At 32.7% G+C, this 20,019-nt stretch overlaps 2 protein-coding genes across 3 annotated transcripts; one reads left to right on the top strand and one right to left on the bottom strand.

Moving 5' to 3' along the window:
* Positions 1 to 542: 542 nt before the first annotated feature.
* On the bottom strand, positions 543 to 8,259 carry LOC126720505 (transmembrane ascorbate ferrireductase 1-like). Its single transcript, XM_050423019.1, has 4 exons — positions 8,039 to 8,259; positions 2,477 to 2,525; positions 2,186 to 2,385; positions 543 to 1,030 (listed from the first exon to the last, which is right to left on the bottom strand). The coding sequence occupies exons 1-4, from the start codon at positions 8,180 to 8,182 to the stop codon at positions 704 to 706; spliced, it is 720 nt and encodes a 239-aa protein (XP_050278976.1). The 5' UTR covers positions 8,183 to 8,259; the 3' UTR covers positions 543 to 703.
* Positions 8,260 to 17,234: 8,975 nt separating this feature from the next.
* On the top strand, positions 17,235 to 19,719 carry LOC126713633 (GPI mannosyltransferase 2-like). Of its 2 annotated transcripts, none has more exons than XM_050413446.1 (4): positions 17,235 to 17,418; positions 17,788 to 18,038; positions 18,210 to 18,375; positions 19,498 to 19,719. In XM_050413446.1, the coding sequence occupies exons 1-4, from the start codon at positions 17,357 to 17,359 to the stop codon at positions 19,553 to 19,555; spliced, it is 537 nt and encodes a 178-aa protein (XP_050269403.1). In that variant the 5' UTR covers positions 17,235 to 17,356; the 3' UTR covers positions 19,556 to 19,719. The 2 variants fall into 2 exon arrangements, 1 of the variants encoding a protein (XP_050269403.1); XR_007651390.1 differs by having other exon boundaries at positions 17,241 to 17,418; positions 17,934 to 18,038; positions 19,498 to 19,717.
* The last annotated feature ends 300 nt before the right edge of the window (positions 19,720 to 20,019 follow it).

Here is a 20,019-nt window from a genome sequence, read left to right as displayed (position 1 = left end):
GTGAGCGAGGACAAACAGCTAAGAGCCATCCATCTCATCCTTGACTTCCAGCCCCCATCGAACAAGTTCCAGGACGTTGGTCACACGATCAGACACTAAAACAGATGATTTAGGGTGTTAACCATTACTCAAGTTGTATAAGTTAGGGTGTTAACCATTTGAATAAAATCAACACTAAAACAAATTATTTAAATATCAAAATAAGACTTAAAAATGAAATTTATTTTAGGGGTACAAATATAATTGATTTTTTAATCTTAAATTTGAATTAATTATTTTAGGATAACCTTATTTATGCAAGTATCAGAAGAGATTTAATTGCTTGAGTTCAAATTACCCTATTCATTAATTATAAATTTTTTTATTGATTATTTTAATTAGAGATATTATATATAAAGACAAATATACAAAATTATGCATTTTATATAATAATAATCATTCATTTAGTTAGAAACAAGAATTCTAAAATTATGTAATAATAACTCATTTAGTTATTATTTCTATATATATATATATATATATATATATATATATAAAGAAAATTTATGACTAAAGCCGTACACGAGACTTTCACTAGTATTAATAAAAATATTGGTTCATCATATTATAGGCCCAAAAATAAAAGACATATAATAGAAACCTACATTTACACATCCAATATGACTGTGCCAGTCTTACACACATAACACACCCAAGATTGACTTCAAGGAACTAGTGAAATTGACTTCGAGGAACTAGTGAAATTGTTATTTTCATCTTCTATTGGAGACTGAGAAAGAACAGATAATATAACAAAGGCTCCAAATAATATTGTAATAACTGCAGTGAAGTTGACAAGTAAGGCCTCTGAGCCATACTTTGCGAGTCCTAAATGTTCAAGGAAAGTAAGTTTCTGTAAGAATCCTATTGCAGCATTGCCCACAGCCAATGTGAACACAATAAGTCCAAATACCACATGCCAAGGAACGGACTCGCTCCTAAGCCCAATACTCCCTCCAGGGTAGAAGAAGACCAGGAACCCATATAACCACTGCAAATTAATTTTCTCAATGTTGTTAGGCTGGTTTTCATGAAGAAAATTAATGAAATTTACATTAAAAACAACTCGATTTGTATGAGATTTTACTTGAATATTATACTGGGTGTTACAATTAGGACAGGTGAGCCCACTTAACTGAGCTTCAATTAACAACAAAGTTTGTGATGGGCCTTGCTTAAAACATGGCCTTGTGATTAAAGTTAAAGACTGGACCCTACATTCCAAGCCCAAGCACGTTTCTTTTCCTTTTAGGCACAACATGTATATCACATTCTAACAGTATCTTTTCTCTTTTCCTCGCAGAAAAGAAAATGGGTAAATAAATTATACTTTTGGTCTTAAAATTGAGGATAATTTTGATTTTGATTTTTTTTTTTTTGAGGAACAAACACACACACACACACAAGGAAGAGGGAAAATGATTCTAACACAAAAGCACACCACAACTCCACTCAGAAGTCATGGTAATTTTGATTTTGGTTCTTCAATATTAAAAACTTTAGATTTAGTTCTTCAAATTTCAAAAATGAAATAATTTAGTTCCTGAAATTAGGATAGTTCGATTTTGATCCTTCAAATATGGAGTTGGTTTGATTTTGGTCCTTCAAATATGTGGTTTGCTCAATTTGGTCCCTAAAAAATGGGGGTGTCTTAGTCTCCCATTAGTCACATAAACAAAAAAAATTATATGAATTGATCAAAAGTTCTCTTTTTAAAATTCCATTTGAAACCCAAAATTTTTAAATTGAAAGGATCAAAATCAAACCAACACATAATTTTAGTGACCAAAAATGTAATTTATCAAAAATAAAATCTAAGCAAGAAGCCAAGAAGCTTTACAATATTGGGTCTTATTAACAGATGTCTTTACAGAAATTGTTAATAAATTATTTTAGAAAATTTTTAATATCATTTTTGGTAAAAAATATAAAAAGCTTTAAAAAAAATTAATTAATTTTTTTCATTTTTTCATAAAAAGTTTCTAACAATATTTTATAAATTAATAACTTTAAGGCATATGTTAACTTTTCCCTACAATATTTTTACTACAGCGTAACATATGGATGATAGAATAAAAGTGTAATTACCACTTTAGTTCCTAAGGTTTGTCCTATATATATTTTTTATCCCGTGCAAGAGTTTTACCTGAATACCATAGAGAACAATAATCCCAATTCCAAGCCAGGAATGCAAGCTATAGAGATGGGCAATCCCGCTTTCATTATGATACTTTAATACAGTGTAAATTCCCAAAATACCAAGTACTAGAGTAATGGCATGAAGGACCAGATGTATCTTCTTCTTCACGTCTTTCCTCAAAGGAAGTGACTTGTAACTAATAATGGCTGCATTTTAATTAATGGCAAATTAATTACTATGCATGTAGGAGAATCTTAGAAAGTAACCTTATTCTATATAGAATGATTTGTAAATTACCTTCACCCCCTATGATAATGAAGCCTACCAACATCAGCAAAGGATGTAGCTGTAGAGAGAATTAATGGACATGTGAGGCTTTTTTTGCTTGATAGAAATTGCAAACGTACATAAAAATCAAGTCAAGCAAAAAGGTATACTTTGCATAAAATTAAAGTTTTAGTTGATCAACCACAAATTTTTTACAGAAATAATCAATGATTTAGCAAATATATCTTACATATATATATATATATATATATATATATATAGACAATACTTAGGTACAATACTTTAAGTGCTGTTTCTTAGGTTCCCCTTTTAAGATTCAGCCATGTGGTTACTAAACTAAAAAATACATTTTCATTCCATGAGAAAAAATTCACATGGTTGAATCTTAAGAGGGGAACCTAAAGAACAGCACCTAAGTACTGTACTTCAGTCTTGCCATATATATATATATATATATATATATATATCACGTGAAGATCAAGTGATTATTTTCTCAACAAATAAAAAAGATCAAGAAATTCAACATGTGGAAAAGATACTTAATTTTAACCATCATGGCGTTTAACACGTTTATATATATATATATATATATATATGCTCAAGATGTATATATGCATGTATGTATTTGCGAGAGATCAGGACAACTCAAATTTGGGAATCTGTTTTGCACTCTAACTTATATTAACATATATAAGTGATACTTTACCCATTTTCCTTTCTTATTTAGTATTTGTTTGGCTGGAAGGAAATGATATATATGCATATTTATGATAATTGATTGTGATTTACCACCAAAATGATGATTGTGCATGATTTTCAGTCCATCGAAAAAATATAAGAATTTATAGACCGAGAAAAAGAACATAAAAATTTTCGGCTACAAAATTTCTGGAGGATATGAAATTATGCAAAGTATTGGTATGTGAATTAAAAAAAAAAAAGCCAAAATAATTTTTTAAAACTTCCAAAGAATATCACGAATACACGTCTAGCTGTAACTATAAGTCTATAATTAAATATTCATTTGGCACCACACGCATGTTATAGCACATGAGTGTTCAGAATCACTCTAAAATAGATAATGGGATAAGCACAAGACTCACAGCTCATGTGAAGAAGGAATTCGAAACCTCATTAATTATTTCGAGTCCAATATGGGTAGGTTGCTTGCTATGTGTCCTACATTAATTTCCTAACATACCCACAAAGTAGTAAAAAAAACCCTTAAAGTCTAATTATTATATAATTTTTTTTATGTCGTAAATATATATAATATAATAATAATAATAATGACCCTCACATGGGTACTTTATAAATTACTATTTATTTAAAAACCAATAGCAAAGGTTTTAGGTAAATTTCACCTGTACTAGAGATGTATGATCATGGTTTTAAAAAACCGGATCAGACCGGCCGATCCGATTGGTTCAATAGGGAATTGACTTTTAATTCGATTCAGTTATGATAAAAAACCAAAAATAGTTTAAAAATCGGAAAATAGTGCAAACCGACTGGTTCAACTTGAGAACCAAAAACCGACGTGGTCGAATCGGTTTTGCTGTGGTGGTCTGCCCTCTCTCTCACGTTACAGTTTCGGTCAAATACCGGCTGAAATCAAAATTCAGTTGGAATGTATTTCTCACTCTCTCAAAGAAAAACCAGAAAACCAATACAAGTTCACCTAAAATACTACTAATATAAAGGAAATGCATGCACAAACCTATATAGGTACGCCTAAAAAACCAAGTGAATGGAGGCCGAAAATTGTCCAAGAGAAAAAAAAAAAAACTCATGAATATTGCTCAGAAAATGCTGAAGTTTTAGGCGGAAATTTAGGAGGTAAAAAATTGAAGAGAAAGCAAATGAAGGTGTAAGAACTTGGAGCTGGAGGCATTTATCTGATTTGTAGCCCACGTTTCTCCACCTAGCACCTTCTTATCATTTTAATTTATTCTCTCAATTTATTTGTATTTTGAATATGTTTAAAGTGTAATACATAATTATTAATTTATTTAAATTTGGGTTGTAAATAGTGGTGGTGGTCTATGGCGGCTATGGTGGCTGTGTATGTTGAGAGGAGAGACCAGGGAGCAAAAAAAAAAAAAAATTTAAATGAACTGTGAAATAAAGATTTTGTGGATTTCAGTTCAATTGGTAAAGTCTTTTGGGGTTCAATCCTTGGCCAGACTGAAATTGTTGAGTAAAATTGTTGAAAGTTTATTATGATAAGGATGATTATTTTGTAGCATTATTATGTTAAATTCTTTAAAAAGATGTTATATATTTATATACTTTTTAAAAAAAAAAAAACATATTTATTAATATTGGTTTAGTTTTAGTATATTAAAAAATTATTAATTATTTATATAATTTAAATATATAATAATTAAATTATTTATGACATTATCGGTCCGATCATAAAATCAGTAATTAACTCATTTTTTGGTTTTTTTACCGTACCCATTTTTAAGTACTGATTTTTAAAACCATGCGTATGATAGTGATACTCATTTTATTCAAATAAAAATTATTAATTCTTCCCATAAAAAAAAAATATATATATATATATATATATATTTATATATATTAATTCTTAAAAAAAAGACAATTAGAAAGGTGGGTTTTATTTGAAGGGTAAGGGTAGGTACGTGCTAGTACTAGGCAACTATCACTACTACCAAACAAACAGCTTGCATCGGTACAAGTACACCTCTTATTTCGTACGGAAAAAATACTAATCGTCCCGGCAAAATCCAGCCGTTTCGGCCTGTAAATGGATACGGGCGAAACACGAAATGCTTTTTTTTTTGGTAATTTTGGCAGTTTTTTAAGGGTAGGATGGTGCAAATCTGAATAAGTTAAGAAAACCCAACAAAAAGAAAGAGAAAAATGAAAGAAAAATGCACAATAACTTTAAAAAATGAAATTAGAATCACCTCTTCTTTAAGACTTCAACTTCATTATTCTTCACATGATTTGCTTCTTCTGTTTTGTAACTTCGTTCTTTACACTCCACTCTTCCCTGGACTTACGTTTTGCTTTTTCAATGTAAATGTTGAGTAACTTGTATGCTTGGTCAAAAGAGTACACTTGTTTTTAATTTTCTCAAAGCATAAGATGATATTTTCAATTGGTGTAACTAATCTTTTGACACGTGGGATTAGCATTTATTGAGTTTGATGGGTGTTTGATTATTTAATAGTTTTCACATTTATATATTTATGTTGATAACTCCATAAAGAAAATATAAAAAGTTGGCAAAGTAATATACTAAGTTATTAGAACATCTCAAGCCAATTCTTTATATTTTTGTACTGTTTGAAGAACGATATTTAATTTTTACCTATTTACTTCTTTAAATACATTTTTCAACAAATTCTCTATACTTTTCTCCATCTCATTTAAATATAATTTCTTCATTCATTCTTTATTCTTTTTTATCATCATTTATTCTTCCTATATTCATTCCTAACAATTATATTTTTCAATAAAAAATGTTATATCCACAACATTTTTTGTAATATTTTCACAAGAATCAATCAAAATCATATGTGAAAAGTTGTTACTAGTTCCAATTTGAATCCACCGCTAAAATTATTTTTTTACTCACCAATATTAACTAATAACAATCTATTATTTAAGATTTATTGTGAAAATATTGTGATAACATTTCTTAATTGCCGTTTCTTATTTTTTATATTATTTTTCCCTTCACACCATTTGTCATCCATACGTTTCTTCTTCTTTTTTTCTCTTGGTTTTTTCTCCACCACACACGTATCCCACTCCTTTCATCTATCTACTCTTCTTTTTCTAGTTCATTCCGGAGTCCGGACTCTCTCTTTCATTTTCTAGCTCTCTTTTTTTACTTTTTCTATTTCTACTTGATTCTAGAACACTCTCTAGCATGATCTTTTGACTTCTATTTCTACTTCTATTTTCTTTCTTTTTCAGCTCACTTCACACACACACAGCCGACGTGGCCTTCGTCTATCTTTATTTTTCTTTTCTTTTTTTCTTCTTTTCTTGTTCTGATTCACTTTGTTGTTACAATGGAGCTTAGATAGGCTTTCATGCTCTTGATCTGTTGTTTTTGTTTTGTTTTTAGATTTGTTGTTCTAATTAAATTTGTATTTTCCCCTATTCTTGATCTATTGTTTCTATTTTGATTTTAGATTGTGTTTGTGTTTTGATTGTGTTACCGTTTGAGAGAGACAGATGAACAAAGAAGAGAGGAGGAAAGAGGAAGAATATTTTTTTTATTCAGCTAGATATTTTTTCAAGATAAAATAATAGTTCGGAGTTGCTAGTTCTCTAGATTAAGAGAACTACCGTAGCAATTTCAAAAAAAAATTGGAAAAATTTTGGGTTTAGACATGCCTGGAGCGTGAATAGTGAGCTTTTTTTTCTTCAAAAATTTGAAATAGAGCATCTATTGGAGATGCTCTTAGAAATATAACTTTGTATATTGTATAAATTAGTAAAAAATAGCTAACTTTGTATATTGTATAAAATAGTAAAAAATAATGGTGAACTTGAAACGATACATTTGTATTGACTAATATTCAAAATATATTGTACCGTTAATCAAATTGGTATAACTTTTGGTACGATGATGTTTTTTTTAACTGGTTTAAGCTATAGGTAAATGTTAGCATGGCAACAAGTAATTTTCCATGTATTAGAAAATATAACCCTAGTTCAAGAAAGAGTCTTTTCATTTCATCAAGTTCGTACTAATTTTTTATTATCTAAAAGAGTTGGTATTGCTGATTAAGAATCAACCTATCACACTTGGTTTAAGTGTGAACCGCTTTACTAGAAGCTAGCTAAAATTCAAAATATTGACATTAAAGACTAAAAAAAACAAAAAATAGTGCTTGGCTTAGCTGTCCAGTGCATTTAGTTACTGATATTAAACAGCTTGTTACCACAATATATATATATATATATATATATATATATGATTAAAAAAGATTGAAACAGTACAAGCCAATTGGAGTGGCATCCAATACCATATTCACAGTGAGAGAGAATCAAGAAAAATTTCCAAATGCCAATAAACATGAGGAATAAAACCTAGGTCACCCATTAAACCATAGCTTAAAGTAAAAGTAAAATATTAAGATAGTATTCATTAACAATAAAAAGATCAAAAAATCAAATTTAATACTAAACATGTTAACGACTATCCAAAATCAGGGGCGCCCAAATAAACCAAGAAACACAACATTTCGTCATTTCCCAAGCCATACACACAAAACAAAACAAAACAAACAAACACAACCCTTTGATAGACATGGTCAATCTCACAGGAAAACACCCAAAAACCAAACGAAAATTATAGAACCAAGAAGAGAGAAAGAGAGAGAGGGAGAGGGAGAGAGAGCTTCTACAATTCTACAAAACCCCACAAATTACAACCAAACAAAACCTAGTACTGGAAATCATAACAAGTGTATATGTATGTATGTGATAAAAAGTTAAAAACCCTTCAAGGAATCCAACAAAAACCACCGACCCAAGAAGCAAAAGAGATAGACAGAGAAAGAGAGAGTTAGAAAAACTTACATTGAAGATGAGGCTCTTGTTGGTAGCTTCCCATGCTAAACCACCTCTGAAATGTAAGGTCCAAACCAACACAAAAACCAGACCCAAAATTGCCAGCACGTGTGCCACAAACGTGAAAGGAATAGCGCTTACACCAAGTACCATGTTTCTCTGAACCAAAAAACTCTATCCCCTCTGTCTCCTAAATCTTTGAAAAGTAGCTATACATGGAAGTGAAAGCAATCTCTTAAGGCTAAATATATTCTGTTGGTGTTCGGGGTCTAGGGTGTACCCCACAACGTCGTGTCTTTTCTTCTACCACTCATTGTTTACTTACCTTTCAATATTTTGCATATATTTCATCTGAGATATTATCGTGCTATTATTACTGTCGACTTTATGATGTAGGGGAGAAACTATATTGTGTTTCTACTCATACCTAAGAATTCAATACTTCTTCTAACAAACTTTTCGGGATAATTACAGATTATCCATATTAGATTTAGTCCGAATTTAACTTATCCACCCGTGATTTCATTTTTTACATTTTACCCACATGTGTTTCACTCCGTTATTACTCCGTAACCCACCTCCCTTTCAGACATTACTCTAACACATTTTTTATCAAAAACAAAACCCAAAACAGATTAAACACTCCTCTCTTCCAAAACACACTCCCATCCACATGAGGTAGGTCTACTAATTTGCTTGAAAATCATGAGTACATACAATACGAACATCTTAGCTTATCAATAATTATGATAAAGTCAAGAACATCTAAACTGAAAGATGTACCACAAAATTGGCAACTTGCGCAACAACAAAAAGGAAAAAATAAGTCACTAGTCTCTCTCTTTCCAATTCCCTCAATCTCTCTCTCACTCTTTGCCCTCCATTTTCCATGATCCATGAGCTCCGCCCAACACCGATTATCAAGATATAATCACCAACTAGAGCCGCCACCACACCACCAAATCCACGATTGGATTTCTCTCTCTATCTCACTCTCTAATCTGGCCTACCATGATTCAAACCCAAGGCTCTAAGGTATTCATATGTTCTTTTATAAAGGCTGACTTGGGGGTTGAATCATGGATTAAGGTATGGGTCTTGAACAAAACCCAAAATCAATTCATAGAAAATCTCACTTTTTTTTTTCCAAAATGACGATATTGATGTGTTGAATGTTTGAGAGTGGGTTATTGGTGGTGATGGGTTTTCTGAATTATGAATTTGGTCAGTGGAAGGTGTTGGATTAAGGTTGAACGTAGTTACAGAGGTCAAGGTTGCCTTATGGCGGCAGCAAGGTGGGGGGTTAATGCTCTCAGCATTGAGATTTTTTTTTTGTGGGTTTGTTGTTTTCCTTTGAAACCTTGGGTTCTTCAAAATTTGGATTTTCTTCGTTGTTTTGTAGGCTGGCATTCACAATGAAGGTGATTATGGTGGTCTTCTTGTGTTCTGGATTTGAAAAAATTTTAATTTGAGCCATGTTTAAAGAGATGCATATTCCTGGGTTTAAAATAGCCCATTTTGATCTTGTTTTCTTTTGCTTTTTTTGTTTTTCTTGTTTTGGGATGAGAGAGACATAAAATGAGAGTAAAAAAACTTATTTACCCTTCTTTTTTAATAGAGGTGGGTAACAGAAACTAAATGGAAGTAACCTTAGGTGAGTAAAGTGTTAAAAATGAAACCACAGGTGGGTAAGTAAAATTCGGACTAAATCACAGGTGAGTAATCTGTAATTATCCCAAACTTTTTTTTTTTTGTGTGTTTTTAGCATTTGACACACCAAATACCACTATTCAAGCCTCATGAGGTGTTTCAAATGTGTCAAAATTTTGCAACATGCTACAGTACCGTCTCAAATATGAGATGGTACGGACATCAATGCCAAATTTTTTTATTAATAATATATGTGGAGGAGATAGGTAACTTTCATATATATATATATATATATATATATATATATATATATATATAGTGATTATAGTGAACCTAGACAACTCAGACCGCAAAGACTAGCAGCTTATGTCATCTGTGACGTCATAATTTTTAAAAATGTTGTGGGGGCTTATCAAATGTTAAATCATCAGTTGATTATTTTCTCAAATGTTACAAGAGTGAGATGTGAAAAATTAGTTGATTTTTTTTTATGTATTTGTAATAGGAATAGTAGCGCCTAACAAAGAGCAGATATATGGTGTACCCGACATATATGCCGGGTCATTCACACACTGACAGGTTCCACAGTACCCGGCATATATGCCGGGTACAACATATAATTTTTGTCTAACAAAAGTTTTAAAACCATATAAATAATCATAATTTTTGTTACAACTGTCCAAATAATAAATTGTGAATAATGAAAAAAAAATGACAAGTCTATATAAAAGTGATAAGTAATCAGTTACAGTCTGCCACGTAAAATAGTTAAATTACTCTCATACTAATGTCTCCTTCAATAGTAACAAGTTTTTTCAAGGGTTTGAACTTTTAAATATTTTAAATCCTCAATCCTCATTTATAGCTGTTGTCATAGTTGTCAAAACGTGAATCATATCGTAAATCGATTTTTAATTTTTTTGCATCATGTATCATATTGTATCGTATATTGTAAAATACGCAAAAACTTAATAAAATTTATAAAAAATTATAAATATACATATACATACATATATATATATATATATATATATATATATATATAAAAGATATATTCATTATAAATTTTGAATATATTCAACTATGCTTATGCAATTGCTATCTCATATTTTCGGTACCTCTACGGTCATTGGTCAATGTGTTGAAAAATAGGAGAAAGATCACGTCGGTTACCCTTCTTCTTGGATAGTTGGAATGACCAAAATGTTACATCATGTTAATTAATTCATGGCATACGTAATTGGCGCATGACAATTCAAAGACTCTCTTTCTCTTTCTCTCTCGAGTGAAGAACTTTATTTGAGAATAAAATTCAACACCGGGGATCAAATCATCAAAGTTATCTTCCTCCCTTACACATCAATAACGATTAAAGATTAAACACATTGAGAGGAACTGATCAGGACGATAGCGATGGGTCGCACTCGCAAGAGGAACAGAAATGCTGTCTGAATTTTTATTTTATTTTTTCTCATTAAAGAAATGTTGTTTGTTCTAGTGCCTTTCTATTTGTATGATTTTAAAAAAAATGGTGATACATTTAAAAGATTTTGTTTTCTACTCTTGTAAAAATATGGGTAAATTACAAATTACACCTCTAAAGTTCGAAAGTGTTTACCCTATATTTTAGTATAAAAAATGTTAAAGTACAAAATTTTACTATCCTAAAGTTTAAAAATTGATTTAACAACGAACATAAAAAATTAATCATATTTTTTTTTTTTTTTTTTTTTTTTGTTGTAATTAGTGATCCATCATTTTGTAAAACATTCTTAATAAAATTTGTAATATTTCTAAAATTGCTCCACTAGTATACAATGGCTTTTAGTTTGCTTGTGTAGCAAATAATATCCAATGACTAGCACCTTAAGTGCCTGTTTGTTTCAGCTTTCAGATGGCAAAAAGCACTTTTTGAAACCAAAATAATAAATCAGGCGTTTGGTAATATTTCAAAATGTGCTTTCTCAAAAAAGCTGCATTTTGAAATGCAAAGAATTCATCCAAAACGTGCGGATAGGTTTCTTGAGTTTTTGCAAACGCAAAAGCACTTTTGATCAATATTACCGTTGGAAATGCAAGAAATTTCCCAAATTACCCTCATCCCACTAACCACAAAATACACTAAAAACTGAAATGACAAACACAGAAAATAATAGGTGAATCTTCCCGATCTAAAATAAACTCCTTTAGAGATGAGTGAGCCTTACCTTTTTTTTTTATGGAGTTTTCTAGTGATCCTTTCCAGAAAATGATGGTGGAAGTGGTGTTATGGAGTGTGTACCATGGAAGGAGATGAGAGAGTGATAGAGAGGAGTGTTTGTTGTATGAAAAAAAAAAAAAAAAAAAAAAAAAAAAGGCCGGCCAAGAGAGTGAGGATTCTTGTGAGATGTGTGGTTGAGAGCATTCTCATTAAGAATGCTAAATTTTAGCATGCTAAATGCTATAAATGTTAAAAAGCATGCTCCATCAAAACTTTTAAATCCTATAAAATTTGCAATCCGGCTACAGTGGACAGCTATCTCTAGCAGCCCACTGTAGCAAGATTGTAAAAAAAAATATATTTGTTTACTCACTTTCCCTCCCACCTGCTTCCCTTTTTGTGCCTATCTCTACTGGTTTTCCCTCTTTTTTTTTTTTTTGGTTCACTCTTTCTCCCACACCTACGCCTTTGCCTCTGCCTCCTCTCCTTTTTTTTTTTTTTTTTTTTCTCCCTCAACCCAAGCCGCTCTTCCCTTCCCTCAATCCATGCTGCCAAACCCATCTCTGCTTCACTACTCCCTCTAACCGAACCACCATCACAAACACAGCCTCTTCTTCCTCTGAGTGAACCCATACCGAACCCACTCTTCTCTCCCTAATGTGCTCTGGCGATTTTGTGGGTCTGGGTTTGTGGGTTTGAGTTCATGGGTCTCTGGGTGGGTGGTGACTAAGGTGGGTTGCTGTGGCTGAGGCGTGGGTCTCTGGGTTTGATGCAGGTCACCATGGGTCTTGGGTTTATGGGTTTTGTTCACCACTCTATCCTCCGCCTCCCTCTTTTCCTCTCACAGTGAGGCTTTTCTCTCTCTCAAGTTTAGTTTTTTTTTTTTTTTGGCTATGGGGTCGATTTTTGGATGGATGCTGATTGTGGTGGCAGTGGGTTGGCCATGGGTCTGGGTTTGCTGTTGAATGTTGATGGTTTATGGTGGTAGTGACTAACTGGGGTTGCTTGGGCTGAGAAGAAAGTGGTAGAAAGAGAGAGAAAGTGGTAAATTAAAAATAATAATATTTAAATGAAGTTGTAAAAAAAAAAAAATGTTTGATGTTTGGTAAATTGTAAAATGGTATTTTAAAATTGATAAAGTAGAATTTTGAAATGGTAAATGCTAAAATATTTAACATTCTTAATGAGAATGCTATGAGGGGAGTGGGGTAGGTGGGGTCACACATGTGGGTCCTTAAAATATCTGACCTTTTTTTCTTTTCTTTTTTTCTTCTTTACTCTTGAATTGAGCTGGGACGTCACAAAAGGTGTAAAGTTGGCACTTGTGGCTAAGGAAAAACGGAAGGAAAAAGAAAAAGAAAAAAAAATAAAGATAAGAGAAATGGGTTGGGTTGGGTGTGGGGCAAGGTGTCAATAAATATAATAAAAGGATAGAACATATTTGAGTAACGGCATTTTACATTATTATGAAAAATTATTGTGAAAATGTAGTGAACATAATACTTTTTGAAAAGGAAAACGTTAAAGCTAAGTCCTTTTTTACAAAATCTTTTATTAAGATAGTCATTTATTATTAACATGAAGTAATTATTATTATTATTATTATTAAGAAGAAGTTGATACTAAGGATGAAATAAACTCTTTTATATATATACACATTTTGTCATTTTTGGTAATTTACCACTCAAACCACCACTTTTTTAAAAAGCACTTTTTAGCAGTTCTTACTAAATACTCAATTTTTTCAAAAAATCCAATTTCATACCGCACTTTTTAAAAACCCCACATTTTCAAAAAGCCCTGTTTCAAAAAACTAAACCAAACTCATGCACGTTTGCTAAGCTAGGTTTTCTGGGCAAGTCTCTCCGAGTGGGAACAGGGATCTCCGAGTGGGAACAGGGAACATAAAATCAAGATGCAATCTGAATATTTTACAAAAAATCAAGGAAAATAATAATAAAATGACAATTAACTAAGTTAACCATTGCATGGACTTTTTGGGATTTCTTTTATGACTGAATTTGGTATAAGTATGGCAAATATTACTGAAAATAAATAAAATATTGCAGTACTCTGTATTATTTAATAAAACTAAACCCCCCCGTAAAAAGCTCAAAGTAATCAAAATTGGCTAACATACTTGAAAGTTATACCTAAAAAAAAAAAAAAAAAAAAAAAAAAAAGAGAGCATATTTAATATACTATAATAAAGCCAAATTACTTCATAAATAAACAAAGTAGGTTGAAACTAGTTACTCTCTTCTAAAAAAACTAATTACTTCATTGTTCAAAAAAAAGAAAAAAGAAAAAAAAAGAGAGAGTTAAATTACTTCTATTAGGTAACATTTTACATATATAATATTATAATTTAGCTCTCAGCAGTAGGCAATCAATTATAGGTGCAGTTGGTGTGGAAACTGTGGACACCCAGGAGCATAAGTAAGTGTATTTTGGTAACCATGATGATCTTGTGGTATTTTCTTATGTTTGTTGATGATCTTGTGGTATTTTCTCGGGCTAACCATGATGACCTTGCGGCTGTCCAATCTTGCTTAACTCAATTTCAGAATTGGTCTTGGCTTTCCATCAACAAGAGGAAATCGGCAATAACTTTTAGCCGAAATGTTTCTCCATCATGCAAAATCTCTCTGCGCAACCTGATTGGTTTGAACCAACCAACTTCCAAGAATTTCTACCTTGGGCTTCCCACTCATATCCAAAGAGGTCACCAAGCTCAGTTCAACACCATTTTGGAAAAAATCAACAGCAGAATTTCTGGTTGGAAAGCAAAGATTTTATCACAAGCTGCCAAAGCTACTCTTATAAAGTCTGTGCTATCCTCAATACCATCTTATTGGATGTCATCATTTAAGCTTCCAAAGTCTATTTGCAGTAAAATTGATGCCAGACTCAGAGATTTTTTCTGGGGTTTTACTGATTCCGGTCACCATATCTATCCAAAAGCATGGGATTCTTTATGCAAACCAAAATCTGCTGGGGGTTTGGGCTTCCGTCGTGCTCATGACATCAACAATGCACTAATATCCAAACTTGGGTGGATTATTGCATCTAGTGCAGATAAACCTTGGGCCAACCTCCTCCAATCCAAATACCTTCGTGGTCGTCCCTTCCTAACCTCTACCCTCCAACAAAACTCATCCTACATTTGGAAAGGCATTCACAAAAGCATTCCTTTGATAAAAAAAGGCTACTGCTACCTCATTGGATCAGGTTCTTCGGTGAACATTTGGCATGACCCATGGATTCCCTCACTTCCATCCTTCACCCCAACCCACATAACCTTGCTGCCAGACCAACAATTGGTTTCTGAACTAATTGTTCCTGAAACTAGACAGTGGAACCGAGCTCTTCTCCACAACCTCTTCGACCATGATACAGCCTCATCTATTCAACAAATCCACATTCCTTTCACTCCAGTTGCAGATTCCATTTTTTGGGCAAAATGTCCAAGTGGAAAATTTTCTGTCAAGTCGGCTTACCTTGTTGACCAAAATGCCAGATTTTCAAATTCTGGTCCCCTTACTGTTGTTGAATGGAAGAGATTATGGTCCATGAAGTTCAATGAACGACTCAAATACCACATTTGGAAAATTGCGTGGGATGTTCTCCCCACTAGAGAATTTCTTGCTCGAAGAATGGCTGGGTTGGATTCATCCTGTCCCCGGTGTCATCATCATCAAGAATCAGTGGTTCATGTTTTGTTTGAGTGCCCTTTTGCCATTATTGTATGGAGACACACAAGTATCCCCATCAATCTATCTTCCATCCCACCAAAGTCAGCATCTGATTGGATTAAGTCCATCCTAAATCCTGTGAGTCTCCTTGGTCTCTGCCCATCAGTTGGCCCATCCTTCTCCCTATTAGCTGCAATCACGTGTGACCGCATCTGGTGAAGTAGAAACAAACTGATCTTTGATGACTTGTTCGACCCTCCTAATCGGCTGGCTGCTGACATCAATAGATCTTTCAAGTCTCATTCTGATGCTTGGCTATCCATATCCCCCACCACTGCCTCTCAATGGCACCCCCCACCAATAGGTTGGATCAAATTCAACTTCGACGCTGCCATTAGACCAAATGCGACCTTCATCTCTGTTGTTGGCCGTGATCCTAATGGTATGATTATCTCAGTTTGTACAGCAAAGGAACCTTCTCAATCCCCGGTTTGGGGCGAAGCCAAAGCTGGCCTCCTTGCCATGTCCACAGCAATAAATCTTGGTTACAAGTTTGTGATCTTTGAAGGCGATGCCAAGGTTGTCATTGACTCTATAGTTTGCCCATCTTCTGATCCACCATGGGAAATCTCTTCCATTATCTCAGACATCCGCAACCTTTTTCCTTACTTTTCAGTTGCAAAATTTTCCTTTTGTTATCGTTCTTGTAATGAGCTTGCTCATCATTTAGCCCGTTGGGCGTGTTTTTCTCTAAATTGGGGACCCCAACCCATCTCTTCCATCCCTCCATGGGTCTTTTGTAAGGAAGTTGATGGACCGGTTCCCCAATTGTTGTCTTTGCCTTTTTAGTAATACATCATCTTACTTATCAAAAAAAAAAAAAAAAAAGAGTATTTTGGTAACTGACATGCCTTTTCTAAAAGCATAGCACTATCTTGCCTCAGTCTTAAATTTAATGCCACCACCTCTAATTATATATACCAAATTGTCATTATGCATCGTTTAATCAACATCATCCTCCATCAAATGTTAAACAATAAAGCTAATAAGTAATGAGTAATAACACAATAAAAATCTACAATAAAAAATTTCTAAAATTCTTAAATTAGCTACCTCCTTTTACATTGGACCCCCCAATCTCTAATAAATTAATTTTTAATAATTCATGTATGAAGAGATAAACTAATTTAAAAATATTATGAATTTTTTTATAAGATGATTAAAATTAGATGCGACACGTGATAATATGATTTTTAGAAATATGCTTGGGCCCAAAAAAAAAAAAAAAAAAAGCTTTACCTATGCTATCATTTAGTATTGCTGGTCTAAATAAATTATATATGATGCATCCAATGAAATTGAATATTTTCCAATACAATAAAATTTCATTTATTCAACCTTAGTCCTACTTGGTCATTTCTAATGTAGTTACCAGAAATTCTAGTGTTTATGCCAGCCCCAATTTCATGGAAAAAGCTGTTCCTGTCAACCAAAAGCATTTGCATTGTTACAAAAGCAACCTGTTGTTCTTTTGAAAACTAATTAATTCAGGTTGTTGCATTTTGATGTTTTCAAGTAAGATGTTTATTAAGGTTTGATATCTTTAATATGTGGGCAAAGTTAGATCTAGTTTTGCATTGCTAATAATTCTTATTTCTATGTCAGTTGACAATACAGGTTCTTACTGCTGGAGCTTTGCGTTGTATCTGTATTTTCACTCCATTTTTTGCTTTTCAAGCATATGGATACTATAATATATGCCTAGGACGTGACCTACATGAAATGAGGCCCTGGTGCAAAGCAAGAGTACCTCTGCTGTACAATTTTATTCAAAGTCATTATTGGTATGTTCATCTTTAACTAATGCTTGAAGTTCTTAGCTACAAATCCATGTATATAGGTGAAAGATTTTGAATTTTCCTTTTCCTCATTGATAATTGCTTCAAAGCCATCTTAAGGATGAGTGCTTGCTTTGCTTGGTGCATTGCCGTTATTTTTTAAATTTCTTTTAAGTTTATTGATATCGTATTTGTTATAATTTTCTATTGGATGATGCAAGATTTGTATTTGATCCAGAAAATTTTTTATTGGAGTTCCACAATGAAGCTTATCATGTAACTCGTAAGATATTAATTTTTAAAAACAAGAAAGAATTAAAGTAAAGATGCGTGTGTCTAAATTTTGCATATATTGATTGTTTCTTTTGATGCCAGGGGAGTAGGTTTCTTAAGATATTTTCAATTAAAGCTGTTGCCAAACTTTTTACTCGCATCCCCTATATTGTCTTTGGCGGTTTGTTCAATTATCTACTATGCAAAGTCGAGGCCTGAAAGCGCTTTTTGCTCCCTGGGGTTTCAAGCTTCTATAGAGGAAAAGAATTCTTCAGCTCTGCTTTTTTCTCTAGAGTCAGTTCCAAGATCAAATATAGCTCGCCTGCCAGAGAAATCTTACTCTAAGATACAAGGTATTACTTTCATTGAAATGACAGGGAAGATATGGTACATCATATAATAAATAGTTCTTGCTGAGTGTTTGTAATCATGCACATGAGCTAACTCTTTTTCTTGGGAGGTGTTATGCTCTGTTTGCAGTACAAAAACAAATAACACTTTCAACTAATGATTGCTAATAACAGAAAATCACAACCTTAGACAGAGGAAGCATACGAATATAGTGGATCCCATTGCTCTCCCAATAGAAAATGATCCATTAGCAAAGCTGGGATACTTGTCTCTGTTCTCCCATTTGTTCTGCAGTTGGGATTTATGGCAGCTACAGCATTTTTTGTCATGCATGTGCAGGTAGACTCATTCATCCTATAACTTACGTAATATTCCTTAATCTGTTGAAGATTATACAGTTCGTCAACTTCAGCTTTGTGAAAATTTTGTCACTTTGCCTATTGTATTGGATCATTATTATTTTAAGAATGGAAACGGTAACCCTATTGGTAAGAAGTTGAAGGCGTTTGTGGGCCATGTGGCTTACGATAAAATTTTCATTAGACAGATAGGAATTTTGATATTTACTCCCACCAAGTTTTACTCACCAGTGGGAATTAGCAAATTTATGCAATCAAAGCTAAATTTTTTGTTAGGTAATAAATATTAAGAGGAAAAGAAAAAATGTATCAAAGGATTGCAAAGGCTTGAAGGGATTAAAGCTCCTAAAAGTTAAACTCATTATACAAGTTTTATGAGTTGGGGGGCGGGGAAGGGGTGTAAAGTTCCATGAATAGATCATTATTCACATCATTCACCTGCCCTGATATCAATAAGGCCCTGGCTTTGATGAAATTGAACACAATTTTCAAAAGACTTCCAGGGTTGAAAAGCTCCTAAAAATTATCTCACTATGTAAGTTTTATGTGTCTGGATGTACATGCATTGGATGGACCTGTATTGGTTAATTTTGGGGAAAAAAAAAAAAAAAAAAAGCTTCACGAGATCTGTTATGTGGCTCACATTATATTCTTCCATGCACACCTGTACAATATATATATATATATATATATATATATATATATATATATTTATATATATATATATATATATATTCTTCCATTCACCCTGATCCAAGTCGTATACAGTCTTTAGAAAATTTGCTGGCTGCTGTTTCTTTGCTTAAGTTTGAAACTCCCTTCTTAAAATTTACTCATCAAAATATAAACTTTGCTTAAAATGTTCTGCTTTTGGATATAAAAGCAGGTTGTTTCACTCTGGTTTATCAATAGAGCTGTTAAGTAGTACTCTGTTCAGCCTTTTGCCGTTCTCTAGTTCCTTTTCTTTTCCATTACATTCCTGCTAATTCGAAGAATTTGTGTTAGTTAAAGATGGTTTAAATGTCCCAATACCTTCATGTTTCACTTTATCTGATGATGGATTCCTTTCTTATGTTGTTATTTGATGACTGATTCTTGACAGGTGGCTACACGTTTCCTGTCAGCCAGCCCTCCCCTTTATTGGTTTGCCTCACATTTAATGGTACATCCTGGTTCTAAGAGATGGGCATATCTAATTTGGGCGTACTCTGCCGCGTACATTCTTCTCGGTAGTTTACTCTTTTCAAAATTTTATCCTTTTACATGATAAGCTCCATTGTGGAACCCTTACATGAAAAGCTTCATTGTGGAACTCCAATAAAAAATTTTCTGGATCAAATACAAATCTTGCATCATCCAATAGAAAATTATAACAAACACGATATCAATAAACTTAAAAGAAATTTAAAAAATAACTGCAATGCACCAAGCAAAGCAAGCACTCATCCTTAAGATGGCTTTGAAGCAATTATCAATGACGAGAAGGAAAATTCAAAATCTTTCACCTATATACATGGATTTGTAGCTAAGAACTTCAAGCATTAGTTAAAGATGAACATACCAATAATAAGTTTGAATAAAATTGTACAGCAAAGGTACTTTTGCTTTGCACCAGGGCCTCATT

This window comes from Quercus robur, chromosome 1 (assembly GCF_932294415.1).
Source record: "Quercus robur chromosome 1, dhQueRobu3.1, whole genome shotgun sequence".
NCBI classification, from domain to species: Eukaryota; Viridiplantae; Streptophyta; class Magnoliopsida; order Fagales; family Fagaceae; genus Quercus; species Quercus robur.
This window is presented reverse-complemented; position numbering and strand designations above follow the sequence as displayed.